General features: G+C 39.9%; 2 protein-coding genes across 3 annotated transcripts; both read right to left on the bottom strand.

Annotated features, from left to right (window-relative positions):
- Positions 1 to 4527: 4527 nt before the first annotated feature.
- Positions 4528 to 6385, bottom strand: malsu1 (mitochondrial assembly of ribosomal large subunit 1). The gene is made up of 4 exons (XM_061674944.1): positions 5900 to 6385; positions 5103 to 5278; positions 4931 to 5012; positions 4528 to 4817 (listed from the first exon to the last, which is right to left on the bottom strand). Exons 1-4 carry the CDS (start codon positions 6210 to 6212, stop codon positions 4663 to 4665), a joined length of 726 nt encoding a protein of 241 aa, XP_061530928.1. The 5' UTR covers positions 6213 to 6385; the 3' UTR covers positions 4528 to 4662.
- Positions 6386 to 6518: 133 nt separating this feature from the next.
- Positions 6519 to 13527, bottom strand: smpd5 (sphingomyelin phosphodiesterase 5). Of its 2 annotated transcripts, none has more exons than XM_061674943.1 (8): positions 13290 to 13457; positions 10864 to 11998; positions 9912 to 9987; positions 8607 to 8747; positions 8438 to 8527; positions 8294 to 8357; positions 8056 to 8215; positions 6519 to 7873 (listed from the first exon to the last, which is right to left on the bottom strand). In XM_061674943.1, the coding sequence occupies exons 2-8, from the start codon at positions 11920 to 11922 to the stop codon at positions 7781 to 7783; spliced, it is 1683 nt and encodes a 560-aa protein (XP_061530927.1). In that variant the 5' UTR covers positions 11923 to 11998; positions 13290 to 13457; the 3' UTR covers positions 6519 to 7780. The 2 variants fall into 2 exon arrangements, with proteins under 2 accessions (XP_061530927.1, XP_061530926.1); XM_061674942.1 differs by lacking the exon at positions 13290 to 13457 and adding an exon at positions 13464 to 13527 and having other exon boundaries at positions 6520 to 7873.
- Positions 13528 to 14944: the final 1417 nt, after the last annotated feature.

Raw genomic sequence — 14944 nt, 5'->3', positions numbered from 1 at the left:
TTAAAAAAAAATTTGATTGAAACTTCATATTCATTGTGTTAAGTTGATGTTATCTTGTTCGAGATGCATATTCATCAAGCTCCCACGCTTCTTTCTAAAAACAAACTGCAAGCAGACAATGTTTACACCAGCACCAGAATATATGAGCTTGCTGACAGGGTGGACATTTTTGGGTGAAAGCTAGCATTTAAAGAGCATATGGTGGACTTTCACTTGGCAACATGATTCGGTTAGCAAGCTGAGTTTGTATATTTCAAATTTTTGAAAGGTTTTTTTTTTTTTTTTTTTTATAGCAATTGATATTTCACTATGACAGAGTGGACATGTTAAGCTTGACAACATCCAACTGCACACATAATAGGAGGAAACTGACAAGTGTAAATATTTATTCTGCAACCAGCCACTGTTTCAGTCTCCATTGAAGAGAGACAAAATGCTGATCGTAATGTCACAGAAAACATCGTTTTTTTTTGTTTTTAAGGGGGCAGTTACCCCAAAACGGCAGGGTGGACAGCAATTTCAGAGACACATGCAAAATGTTCAATTTGATTACGAAAATAGATTACGCGTGGTCAAAATGACTTGTTTTATCCAATAAGCAAGAACACCATGATTTAGTATTTAACCACTCATTGCACACACTTTCATTATGCTGCTCCATTTTCATGATGACCGAGCGATTCTGATCACGACACCAAAGGCGCTCCAATGGAATTTGGAAAAAATGATGAAAACTATCATTGTCCAAATACTTTTGTACATCACCGCATCCACCCTCCAATAGAAAATGTGGCTATCCTGCAGGGTAAGTGCATGAGAGTCCACACGTGCACCCGAGGATCAATACCTTTTGAATTCCATCCTCGCAAATGTTGCGTTTTACAACATGATCAGCTCCTAGGCAGCAAGCGTCCATTAAGCCATTAAACTTAAATGAATTGCACAAACACTCACAGGCCGGCGTACGCAATTGAGTTCAATTTATAGCTTTTAAATATTCAATAAGAAAATTAATGGCGAGACTCAATCATTATGTGTAATGTTGACACAAAGTGGGGAGATAAGTTCTTTTCAACCATAAGAATGTCTAGCTTATAATAATGGCTGCTGTGTTCACATTCAGTAGAAATGTGATCACTTTTGCTCTATTGACAAAAGCACAGAGTTTGTGTAAAGAAAGAAATAGCATGCATTAATCTGAGGTCAAATCTCATTAAAAGCAAAGTTATATTATTTCGAAAAGACCATGCATGTGAATAGACTTGGCAAACACATCAGTTTGATTTGAATATACTGTAAACGGTGGCAATCGAACCAGACTGACAAGAATTTGAAACAGTAATGCAACCTTTTTTTGGGGGGGGGGGGGGTAAAAAGAGTGCACATTCCTCCTGAATTATACAAAAATGGTCAGTACTCAAATGTTTGAGCTGTAGGTAATGGAGGTCTGAAAAGCTTTCAGGCCCTAAATGACGGGGCCACTTTAACACAAGTACTTTGTCAGAATGAGAAGAGCATTATGGCGGATTGGTGGAGCAGTCTTTGTAGGAGATGCGCAAAAAAGAACTTTCCTCATTTCTTTCATTTACAATAAAATAAGCGTCACAAAGTTACACATTAGCATGCTCGTACGCTATTAGAATAAACAGAATAGAAATAAGATTAAAATGATTTGAGCCCATAGAAAATAAGAGCAGAAGCTGCAAATGCAACAGCAAGGCAATAAATAGAAAGTAGGTTTTGTTTATTTACACAAATGTATGGAAATGATTAGAGGACTGCTATGTCAAACTATAAAAATATATCGGAATTTCACCATGTACTGAATGTTCAACCTATACAACATTAACCAGCAACCCATTGCAAAAGTGCACATTTATCCATTACAAATATAATAATGCTCAGTAATTTGAAACATTGTCAGAGGTATTAATTTAACACTATGTTTATTAATGGTGTAACGTGACTTGACATCAAGCACGTTTTTTCCCAGGTTGTAGTAGTGGTATTTGATTGACATGAAAGTTGAGCAGGGTGTGGTTTGGCAGTGCTGTTAACAACACTCTTCTGTGTGGTATGTCAAATTTACAAGGCTATTTTTTTTTTTTTTTTTACTTTACAGGTACTTTTAATAAGGTAAGCAAAGTAGAGGTATTATAAAATGCAATTTGACACAATGAGAACTACAACCCCAATTCCAATGAAGTTGGGACGTTGTGTTAAGTTGGTATTGGATCTCATTAGACTGCACGGAATGTCGAGGCCAGTCACTATAATTAAAGATGTAACAAATAGTAACAGCCATACATTTTCTATCCTACTTATACTGTTGAGGGTGACGGGGAGCTTTAACATATTCCAGATGATTTTGGGCAGAACACAGTTTACATCCTTAATTGGTCGCCAGTCAATCACAGAGCACATGTCGAGAAAAACGAGCATCCACACTCACACGTCACTTAGGTGGGAACTGAACCCACGTGTACGACTACACCATTAGTGACGCACTCAGCGTGACAGTGAGCTAAGAGTTTGAAGTTTAGATGACATCTTTAAGAGAGTAATGAGCTGTGGTGTCCAAAGTGAAGAACCCATTTTTCTTCCACAGTCTGTGAACACAATGGCCGTTAATGGGGATGACTAGCTGGTAGAATGACTGTGCAGCAGAAAATGACTTTAGCACTGAGGTTCAACGAGTAGAACATTGGTTTGATTGTTTGTTTTCTGGGTTGTCCAGGAATGTTTTGGCTGTTATTGTCCATCCTTTATTCACATTTTCAGTCATGCTGAGCATTGGTGTAAAACATTGATCTGCTGTATGAATAAATGAAGAAGAAGAGAAGACACAGAGTGGGGTCCTAATCACTGAATTCATTATTTGGACATTTTGCTAATGTTCTGATCCAGTGTGACTCACAGCGGGTCAATGGAACAGAACAGTCACTTGCTAGGCCGCAGATCTTAGATGTCTCCTCCAATCTTAATTACAAAAATAAAGCATTGCTTGCATTTCTTTGGAAAGTAAAATCTCACCAAATATATTTAACTATAATAAAATATAATTAAGCATTTTAAACCCCTTGGTAGCATTTGCAGGTGCTAGCACTCCATTTTAAATTTGTATTCGATATTTCATTGATATTTACTGAGTAGAATCTCTTACATTCGGATGGAAAGTACAGCCCCAATTCCAATGAAGTTGGGACGTTGTGTTAAACTTAAATAAAAGCAGAATACAAAGATCTGCAAATCACGTTCAACCTATATTTAATTGAATACACTACAAAGACAAGATAGTTAATGTTCAAAATGATAAACATTGTTTTTAGCAGATAATCATGAACTTGGAATTTTATGGCTGCAACACGTTCCAAAAAAGCTGGGACAGGTGGCAAAAAGGACTGAGAAAGTTGAGGAATGCTCATCAAACACCTGTTTGGAACATCCCACAGGTGAACAGGCTAATTGGGAGCAGGTGGGTGCCATGATTGGGTAGAAAAGGAGCTTCCCTGAATTGCTCAGTCATTCACAAGCACAGATGGGGCGAGGTTCACCTCTTTGTGAACACGTGCGTGAGAAAATAGTCGAACAGTTTAAGGACAATGTTCCTCAACGTACAATTGCAAGAAATTTAGGGATTTCATCATCTCCGGTCCATATCATCATCAAAATGTTCAGAGAATCTGGAGAAGTCACTGCATGTAAGCGGCAAGGCCAAAAACCAACATTGAATGCCCGTGACCTTCGATCCCACAGGCGGCACTGGATCAAAAACCGACATCAATGTGGAAAGGATATCATCACATGGGCTCAGGAACACTTCAGAAAACCAATGTCAGTAAATACAGTTCGGTGCTACATCTGTAAGTGCAACTTGAAACTCTACTATGCAAAGCAAAAGGCATTTATCAACAACACCCAGAAATGCCGTTGGCTTCTCTGGGCCCGAGCTCATCTAAGATGGACCGATGCAAAGTTTGAACTTTAAATATCTTGTCTTTGTAGTGTATTCAATTAAATATAGGTTGAACATGATTTGCAAATCATTGTATTCTGTTTTTATTTATGTTTAACACAACGTCCAAACTTCATTGGAATTGGGGTTGTACCTATACTTGCAAGCATGAACCTTTTAGAGTCAAACTTCCTAAAATTGCTGTATTATTTGTGAAAAAAAAAAAGAAAAATTGCGCTAGAAACCTAAGAGGCATCAATCCTTTGATACATATTCTAGCGCTTGCCCTTGGATCATGCGTGAACTGGTGCCGAGCCCAGCTCACTTGGGACGAGAGATACAACTCTGGACAGGTCGCGCAAGGCAAACATCATTCCATGATGTAGCCCGCCTCTCGCCCAAAGTCAGTATACAAATTATTTGAGAAGCATCTGTCTATGTGTCATCAATCCATTGCAAGGGATTTGTTTATAAAATGATGGCCATTGGTGTATCATCAAACACTGAGACACATTTAGAAAACTATGAATTTATTTTAAACTGTCAAAACCATTTGACAAGCAATTTCTCAGCAAACGCATCAGGCAGGCTTGCAAATGACAAAATTATACAGAAACACGATCGAATGTGCGACTTATGCAGAAACTCTGTTGCATGATCAGTGAAATCCTGACCACAATAAAGCATCTGTTTGAATAAGTGTTTGATCATTTAGTGTCTTCCAAGTCATACATGAAGTCTTCTGGCAGCTTTTCATCAGGGATTCTGCTTAGTTGCTCGTCATAGGAGCGCAGAGTCCACAGTTTCTCCAATTCATACACTTCTCTCGCCTCTGGAAGCATGAAGTGAACAACTATACTGCCTGCAGGACACACAACACAAGGCAAATTTACACATGCATCTCTCAAAATATGTATTTTTTTTGTCCCAAAAAAAAAAAAAAAAAAAAAAAAAAAAAAAAAGTGTTTTACATACCAAAGTCAATACACATCCAGTCATCTGCAGCCTTTCCTTCAATCTTAACATGAGCATCGTGTTCTTTCCTCAGGAATTTGTACTAAAGAAAGAAGTAGTGGTTGTAAATAAAAATAAAAAGACCTCAGCTCACAGGTGTCAGAATGAAATTGAAAAAATGCAGGCCACTCACTATTTTGATGACATAACGTGCCATTGCCCAAAGGTGTCTCGGCGATACGCCGCTGACGACGATGAAGTACTCTGTGTATTTGATGTGCTCAGGTACTTTAATCACGCAGATGTCGGCGGCGTTTTCCTGACGCAGCAGTGCCACCAGCACATCCAGGTTGAACGTCTCAGCGGGTCCTGCAGTTTAGAACAGTCATGAAAACATCTACTTAACAGGCAAACAAATGGCTTTTTTTTTTTCTGACGCATGCTGCAATACGTCATGCAGTCTAATACAAGTGAATGAAAGCAAACTTAAGTCTCTTTCAATCACTTGTACTCTTAAGAGGGTAGTTGCACAACTTTGTAGAGAAATGATTGATTTTATCCATCTTGCAAAATGTCATTAAAACTCAAGACAATTTTCCTCCATGTTTACTTCAACATGTTACAGACAAAACAAATCACAAATAAAGTATGGAATCAGTTTTTAACTGCTTTATACAACTCCAATGTGTCATAGCATGATGAATTCAAAATGCAGTCTGAGCTGAAACGAGATACTTTAAATTGTGCAAGTAAACCTACTTATTCCTGGTTCTGTAAAATATGAGACTTATGAAAAATAGGAGAAATTAGGAAACTGACACCATCCAAATTGCAGCCACTTCAATGTGAATACCGTAATTATTTTTTCAACCCTGCTGCAATTTCCACAATCTACGCAATGAAGGAAATTAACAACTTTTCAAACGCCTAGCAGGCTCAAATGACCCCCTCGCTGCATATAACGAAATCAAACAGAACGTTTTAACTCACTTTGTCTCGGGTGACGCTTGTCATTAGAGTCGCCCTCCATCTCCTGTGATTCATCCTGAACAACGCCTTTCGTCGTCACCAAGCGACTGCGTCCAATGTCCATTTCCGACAAATATCTTTTCGCGTAAAAGTCAAAAGCAGATTCGTGGCGGACATGCCAGCATCGGGTTAAATGTGAAGTCAAACGGCGAGGACTGAAACGGTTATGACAAGGAACTTTAGCGACCACGCAGAGCCTTGTAAAAACAAGACTCTGTTCTACTACAGCTCTACTTGTACATACTAGTTGGTTCATGCGCTTAAAAATATTCATTCTTTGAAATTAGCACAATACGACACAGACTACCTTCTACTGTCTTAATTTATAAACACGGAAGTAAAATAGGTCCATGGAATTTGATTGGTTGGCAGGTCTTCTTCGTTTACTGGGATATACGGTGTAAAGTCACATAACGCCCCCTATCGATTGCAACTGAATCATGACGAAAACAGTCGGTTTTTTTATTTTTAAAGATTTTCTAGCTATAAAACAAATGAGAGAGAGAATTAGTTATAAAAATATCCTATTCCAAAAAAAATATGTACAAAGTATACTTCAAGTTTTTTTTTTTTTTTTAAACATACACTGGAACAAAAAGTTAGGCACATATGGCTTCCGTGGGAACTTTTAAGGATGAACCTAATGCAATGTACTGACAATCTTTACAGGTAAGATAATTTCACCTTCTCTAAACCTTTGATTGCACACGTACGTTTCGCACAACTTTCGGTTCTCCAACAAGGACCTGAATGGCATAATTCACAATGGGTGTCCCCCACCCCAAGGAGATACAATTATATGCCTTTCTGTGACTCTTCCAGTCTCTGTGACTGATTAATGGCCACTTCCCTTTGAGAAGTCTCAGAATGGCGAGGTGTTGTTGTCTTGGTCTCCCTCATATTATCAAGATGTGAACAGTATGATGAAGAGGACTGTTTAAATATCAATTCCAATTGAATCGGGACATTTATTGGTACATTCATCAATCAAACACCTGTTGTGCATTTTGCTGCTGTTAAGGAACAGCAAGTTGTGCAAAAAGTACTAAATCATTGAACAGTTGGACAAGCCTTTAGGTCAATGTAAAGATTATAGTGCGCTTTAAATTCATGCTGAAATTTCACCCCAAAGCTGAATATCACTAATGTTATGTGAATAATGTAATTTAGCCAAACAATCTTTTTTCCTTTAACTTTTAAGGTCTCAACACCTGGTGAGGTTGAAAGTGGAAACCAGATTTTCCGGTCATGCCGGCTCATTGGGCCGTGACAGCAAATCGGCCGTTTTACCCTCAGTCTTTTGAACTCACCGTCACCTGACGTCCAAAACACAAACTCATTAGTCATCTTCCAATATAGACTCAAAACTCACTTATTCCAGACTGCCTATTCACCTTAACGTTCCCCAAATCATTTGCTATTTTAATTGTTTTCATGTTCTGCTATTTTTTTGTAGTGATTATTTTCTTTTACAGTTTGTACGGTGACCTTGAGTGCCCTGAAAGGAGTCTTTATATGAATTATTATTATTGCAAAAGTAATAGACATTGTTCTACTGTAAATATTTATTTCCATAGGGGATTTTTGTCATGAAATAAACTATGTATACAAAATCCAGAAGCCAAGATGTGCAACACTGAATAGGTATCCACAGAAACCCATACAAACACCACCTGAGATATTTTAGAGATTTTCAGTTCATCAGCATTAAATCTCAAATCAAAATACAGCAATGTAAACATAAGATTATTATGGCTCTACAGTAGTGTACTTTTAGTACATTTTGGTCCCTCTCTCTGAAAATGGAAGTATGTTCATATTAGTTGAGACTTTACAAAAAAGTCAAGAGTCCATTCTGACATTCAGTCTCAATCCCACAGGAATGTGGTCTGTCAGGCCGGCCAGCTGGGTTATAAAAGATACCTCCTCCACTTCCTACAAGAAGAGGACAAATTTTAGTGTTCATTTTAAGCAAGACACAATGATTGAGCATAAGATCTGTCAACACGTCATACAAATGGCACATCGATAGTGTTTACAAAGTATTTTTCCACTTCCACAGATTGGCGGAATTGGTCTAACAAAGAGAACGAGAAATGTTAAGTGCAGGCACATACGGTTTGGCAGTGCTTGGAAATTGACTTTTCCCGGAATAGGATATAATCAATCCGTCGTCCAATCCACGGCTGGTCAGTTTCGGGGTAAACCAACGGTGAGCCTGTGGTGGGAACGGGAGGGCAGATGTAATGCTTTCTTAGCATGTCATTCTCCAACGTTCTGCAGAGAGACACACGTACATGAAAAATGGTTTTGTTTGTATCATTTTAGTAATGTTAATATTCAACGGCTGTATACCTTTGTAGATTTTCTGGAGTGTTTACATCATCGTCATACAACGTTGGCTGCTCCAGCAGAGTTCCTGTCATGCAGAAATGACCATTTATACCGTTAAACATTCAAATGGAACATAACGTGTAAGTCCACGTCAAGTGTACGCACCAATGACCCAGGGCTTCTCTTTCCCCGGCCCTGCTCTGCAAGGGTCTTTGTATTCCTCAAAGAGACCGTGATTCTGTTCCAGTGTGTCATCTTGACAGACAGGAGAACAGGTCGATACTAAAGTGGATGATTTGAGGGCAAATGGCAATTGCGGGAGATAAACACACACCTGGTGAGCAGTTGTCAAAGTTAAAGTCTCCACAGAGCACATCAAAAACCACATCCTCATCAGGCTGTCGGTTGGCTGCTTGGAAATCCCCAATCCACTTCGTGACCATGTTCAGCTGCTCACAGCGGATCTCTCCTTCACCTTATTTAAAATGGCACATGGCACTTGTCGATTACAGTGGTGTGAAAAAGTGTTCGCCCCCTTTCTGATTTCTTTTTTTTTTTTTGTATGTTTGTCACACTTAAATGTTTCCCATCGAACACATTTAAATGTTAGTTAAAGACACCACAAGTAAACACAAAATGCCATTTCTTAAGCTTTGGGACTCCAGCGAACTACAGTGAGATCCATTATCCACAAATGGCGAAAACACAGAACAGCGGTGAACCTTCCCAGGAGTGGCCAGCCGACCAAAATTACCCCAAAAGCGCAGCGACGACGCATTAAAGAGATCACAAAAGACCCCACAACATCATCCAAACAACTGCAGATCGCTCATAACTCAGTTAAGGTCAGTGTTTGTGACGCCACTATAAGAAAGAGACTGGGCAAAAATGGCCTGAACGGCAGAGTTCCAAGATATAAAAAAAAAAAAACACTGCTCAGCAAAAAGAACATGAACTTTGTGGAAGGTCCGTTTCCCATTACATCTGGTGTTAAAGTAACACTGCATTTCAGAAAGAGAAAAATCATACCAACATTAAAATATGGTGGTGGTAGAGTGATGGTCTGGGGCTGTTTTGCTACTTCAAGACGTGGAAGATTTGCTGTGATAAATGGAAGCATGAATTCTGCTGTCTTCCCAAAAATTCTGAAGGAGAACGTCAGGCCAACTTTGGAGTGGCTTAGTCAAAGTCCTGACCTGAATCTTATTGAGACGCTGTGGCATGACCTTAGAAAGGCACATATTGGAAAACCTTCCAGTGTGGCTGAATTACAACAATTCTGCAACGATGTGTGGGCCAAAATTCCTCCACAGCGCTCTTAAGAGACCCATTGCAAACCCCTGATTGCAATTGTTTCTGCTAAGGGTGGCCCAACCAAGTTATTAGGTTTAGGGGGTAATCACTTTTTCCACACAGGGTCATGTAGGTTTGGATTTTTTTTCCTCCCTTAATAATAAAAACTGAATTTTGTGTTTACTGGTGTTGTCTTTGACTAATATTTAAATTTGTTTGATGATGGGAAACATTTCATTGTCACAACTACGCACAAAAACACAAAATCAGGAAGGGAGCAAACACTTTTTCACACCACTGTATGTTGATTTTGCTTTCCTCAAGCTCGCTTGAAAATGTCACTTACCTTCTGGTGCATGAAGGTGTATACAGTTGAAATAGCCAGACAGTTTCCTCTCCTTTTGATTTTTCCCTATGAGCACCTGAGCATATAAACAATTGGTTTTATGTATTTCAGAGGAAAACTAACTTATGCCCATTAAGTGACAGAATTGTCAAATTGAACCAGACCTTTTGTGTTTTTATTTATTTTTAACATATGGCTAGACAGAAACTTTATTGTGTATGTTTACAGGCTAGGCATGTGGAAAGAGTGCAGACTTAATTTTTTTGTCCCATTTTATTCTATCTGGGAACCCTAATAATTTCCCCATCATATTACATAATTGCAGATGCATTTGGTTATGATCTAGTTGTCAACAGAAATTAGGAAATACTGTGGCAACCTTTCACTGGCCACATAAAATCCGACCCGGGGGCCTCGAGTTTGACACCTCTGTTTATTTCAGGATGAAGTCTGTTTTTTTTGTACATGACCACAAAAGGATGCCAGGGATGCAGAGGAAAAATGTGAGAACAACAGTTAATCCAGAAACATAATGTATTGTAATGCAGAAGCATGAAGACAAAAGCAGTATAGATGCCTTAGTCCTGGCTGCCTTTGCGCTCTTTGTAACATTTTAATGTAGCGACAGTGGATGGGGCCATCTGCTGCTTCCTTGACGATCATGCCATGTTGTTTGTGGTTCAATTAAAAAAATAATATAGTACAGTATATCTGGATCCTCAAAATGTTGTTTCCCAATAAATAAATTAAAAAAAAAACAAGGGGTAGCAGTTTTTCTATTACAACAAGTTGGTATGTGTGCGAGGGTCAATGGCCAGGTGTGCGAGTTTGAGTCACAGACTGCAATTTGTTCACGATTATCCAGTTTTGTCAAATTGGGTCGCTCTGTGCGGGGCGGGCCTTAGTTATTAAAAGCATGTGACTTGTGAACCAAACAATAGAAAGCAAGTACCTTAGCAGAGAGGAGGCCCTTGGCAGCCAGCGCGTCTTCACCTCTGCTGTTGGGAAAGCAGTGGTACTGCGCCGCCACGATGGGGAATCGGCTGGCCAGGAAGAGGCCGCTGTTGAAGAACTTAAATGAGGAACAGCTGCACGGAGGTTGGCAGGCATACCCCCCAATGTCGTAGAGTATGTGTGCAAACAGAGGACTTAAAGCACGGGTGAGTTTCTGTGCAGCCCTCTTATCGAACACCTCCTCTAAGCAGAGAATGTCCACATTGGCAGGAAACATGGTGGACACTTCCCATGGCACGTCGCCTAGTTGGCCGAGACCGTGAGAGAGCAAAGCGCGGGGGGCGCTGCGATTGCCCGTTCGCCCCTGCTGGTTGGAGTTCTGGTTAGAGTTGTGCTGGATGGAAGCAGAGGGTTCTTTTGTATCCTCACAGAGTACATAAACCACATCACTGTTGGAATTTGGGAGTGAAGCCCGTCTGTCTGTAGCGCCGTAAGTAGAGGCGCTGGTTGCGGGGAGTATAGTGTTGGAGGGGCTGAGAGTACCGCAGCTGCTGGGGGAGTCGATAAAGATGCGGATGTTGGGCCGGCCCACACCCTGAGCGATATACTCGCCAATAGCGGAAGCCCTTCGTTGGGTGTGTCCAAGGTTGTTGAAGCGAGCCAGACTGTCTGGCAAAAGACACAAGTTGGCCGATGCGAAGACGAACGACCCCTTTCCCTCCAGCTCCAAGCCCCTGTGCGTCTCGCTCCGGAGTGACACAGTCTCTCGGTGGTAGCAGAAGGGTCTGCGGCACGCCTGCAGCGGCGCCCACAGCAGGAAGCCCAGCAAGGCTACGGGCGCGGTCACGACAAACAGAACGAAGAAGGCGATGGAGCCAAAGAAGGCCTTGAGGGGGTAGAGGTAGCATGTATCCTCTTGTCTCCGTTCGAGGGTGGTCAACCTGCACACGGCGATGAGACGGTCAAGAAACCAGAAACACGGCAGAATCATTGCCCATCCCGCCGCGTGGGCGACTGCGGCACACCGGTTGGGGAATGGGGAATTCTCCAGGGCCATACTTCAGGGCCCTTCGCTAAAAACCCCAGCAGACCGAAATCAGGTGTAGCCTCATTTCATCTCTCCCCACTGGACACTGAAGACAGGAGAAAGCCGCCACACGTTATAACACCATTTTACAAGAATGACGATGACCTCAGGCCTGTACATGTTGCTTCGATGCTGTGCGCTGCACTGCAATATAAGATTAAAAACAACAGATTCAAGCACAGTGGTTCAAAACACTTGAATCTAAAATCAACCCCCCCTCCCAAAAATTTGTTTGTAATGTGTGTTTAATAAGACAAATAACAGTATATTGTACTTTATAAAACATCCACTAATGACAGTTGAATAAAAAGAAGAAATTAAACTTTTTCAAATTGTTTTGATTCAATTCAATAGACATTGCGTTGCTCCTTCTGGTGTGCGTGCCTTGGCCACGTGGGGGGAGTATAATACAGACGGAGTCCTGTACATGGAGACGGTGTCAGCTCCCAAGTAAGGCAGTAATATTAGTTGTTCTTCGCAGGAGGACAAACAATATATGCCTGCGAGTATTGTTACCCCATTACCATTAAGCGAGTGGATTTCAAAGCAAGGTTAGGTGGTTGTTTTAAATACATATTACAATGTGTAATTCACTTTGTTTTGTTTTCCAGTAAGCTTCAAGTGGGAGTTGCAATAAACAGCTTGAAGCCGCATTTTTGAAGAACTGTTCACGATCACACACACACACACACACACACACACACCTCTATTCAGTAATATCACCTATTTTGATATAAATGTATTTTGAATATTTTCGTAATTTTTTTTTTTTTTTTTATGAGCGCTATAAATCTAGCGTCCATATGAATGTATCGACAAAGTTTTATTTTCAACATACTGCAGGATATGCCCCGCGTCACACACAAAAGATGACGTTTTACTTTAACATAATCCAACGGTCATGAATTTAGCCATTTTTGAATGTGTCAGCTGGATTCAGGGCGGAACATTCAAACAACCAGGACGTTGCATATTGTCAGTCATCGCATCTAACTTACTTTCATTGATCATTTTTACGGAATTATGACTTGTATTTGCAATTTCCTTTATGTCTCGCGACACCAACGTCCCTGCTGTACTCGCTTGTGCTCCAGACTCCCCATGACTTCCTTCTTCAGGTGTGGACTCGTGCGTCGGTATGCTAGGCTAACAAGATTGTAAACACAACCACAAGAACGACACAATTAAATGCCGCGGGCGCTGCGGTCACCGCGAGTGTATGTTCAACCTTCCCGACCCCGTCCACGCAGTTCTATTGTCCACGCACGTCTTTAATACGCGGAGTAAAGTAAAGCAGCGTTGGCTAGTCCCAGACGGCTAACTCAAGACATTCTTACCTTTTGGCAAGCAAACTGGGGCGGACCGCACATGTTGGCGTAAAACCGCATAAGTACATGTTGTAATTGTTCAAGTCAGATAGTCGAGTATTCAGTATAAATACATTTTTTTTTAAATTACGTTTTCATGATATGAATGAATGAATGTAGTGGTCCCATCAAATGAACTCTTACCATCTTGTCAGTTCTTCATCACCCTCGGGTAAGCCGAGCCTTAATGACGTCACCAGTGTGTCACGTGACATTACCTGTGACCACGTGACGAACATACCTGAGCCGGGAACGGTCGACACGGAAACAAAGCAACAATTTATCAAATAAGTTGTGATCTAATTTCTTATTTTTAATGTGCTTTAGTACGTTGTGATCTAATTTCTTATGTTTAGTGTGCTTTAGTTAGAGCATTCCAGTCAGTACAGTTAGTATAATACCACTTCAATAAAACACACTTATCAGGCACTGGCAAACTTAAAAAATAAAAATCATTTGTATGGGTAAAAGAGTTCATTTTAATAAAAAAAATAATACTCATTCTCGTTTTTAAAAAGGATTTACAATCAATTAAATTGTAATTATTTTTGTATGTTAAATGCACAAGTAAAATTACCTATGCATCCATTTTCTGTACACTTTACTAATATTATTATTCACAATAAATCAACAATTTCACAAAGGTATATAAATTAATAAATACCTGAACTCGATCTTTTTACCACAAGCACCACTTCCCCCCGAAAAATGATATACTTGGCGTGCCAAAGACCAACATCAAAATGTAGTGTTGTAGTTGGCCCAAGTGTTCATCAAAAACAAGGCAGCAGTTTTAGTCCTAAAAAACAGTACGTGTATTTATTTTTGTAAGCCACTTTGACATCATGCAAACTGAAAATTTACACCTGCACTTAATTATAGGAAAATAAAAAAAACCCTGTACTGAAATGATAATTCAAAGGTATTGCACATAAAAGAAAAAATACTTTGTTTATAAACGCAGTTCTTAAAGATTAAATTAAAAGTACTCAAACAGTAAAAGTTAAATTCAAGTGAATTGTACTTAAAAAATGTGCCGCATAAAAAGTAAAAAAGGCACTGTACTGCATTAAAAGTGTAAACATTCTGTATGCATAGTTACAAGCTTCTATGTTCAATTGTACTTCATGTTTTAAATGTAAATTTTATTGTACAAACGTATTTAATTCAGTGATTCTTTTGCGTACCACGAGAGCCCGCGAATCAATAATTTTACCCATAGCACATTTGAAGAATCACTGCATTACCTAATTTTAGGGGGGGGAGAAAAAAAACTGCTAAATGAATGTAACAAACATTACAGCACTCTTGATATTGTAAATAACTTGTGAAGTGGATTAAAAGACCGAGCGGGCCGTGCCCAAGAGCCATACTTTTCCCACCCCTTCACTAAGTGCTCATTTTCTAAAAGTGCCGAATTAACGTAACTTGACATTTGCCGTGTTTAAGCACAAATGTTTTTGTTTCACGCTTTGAGTTGTGGTCAAAGTACAAGCGGAAATCCAGATCGCACCACAATGTAAAGTTCTTCAGGAACCCTGGATTAGTGGGTTTTGAAATATTTCGCACAATGAAAAAAAGGTTGGAACGCGAGGTCCATTTCAAACTTGTGATTAAAATACACG

This window comes from Phycodurus eques, chromosome 4 (genome assembly GCF_024500275.1).
Source record: "Phycodurus eques isolate BA_2022a chromosome 4, UOR_Pequ_1.1, whole genome shotgun sequence".
Classification (NCBI taxonomy): Eukaryota; Metazoa; Chordata; class Actinopteri; order Syngnathiformes; family Syngnathidae; genus Phycodurus; species Phycodurus eques.
The sequence above is the reverse complement of the archived record's forward strand: the minus strand, read 5'-3'. Positions and strand labels throughout refer to the sequence as shown.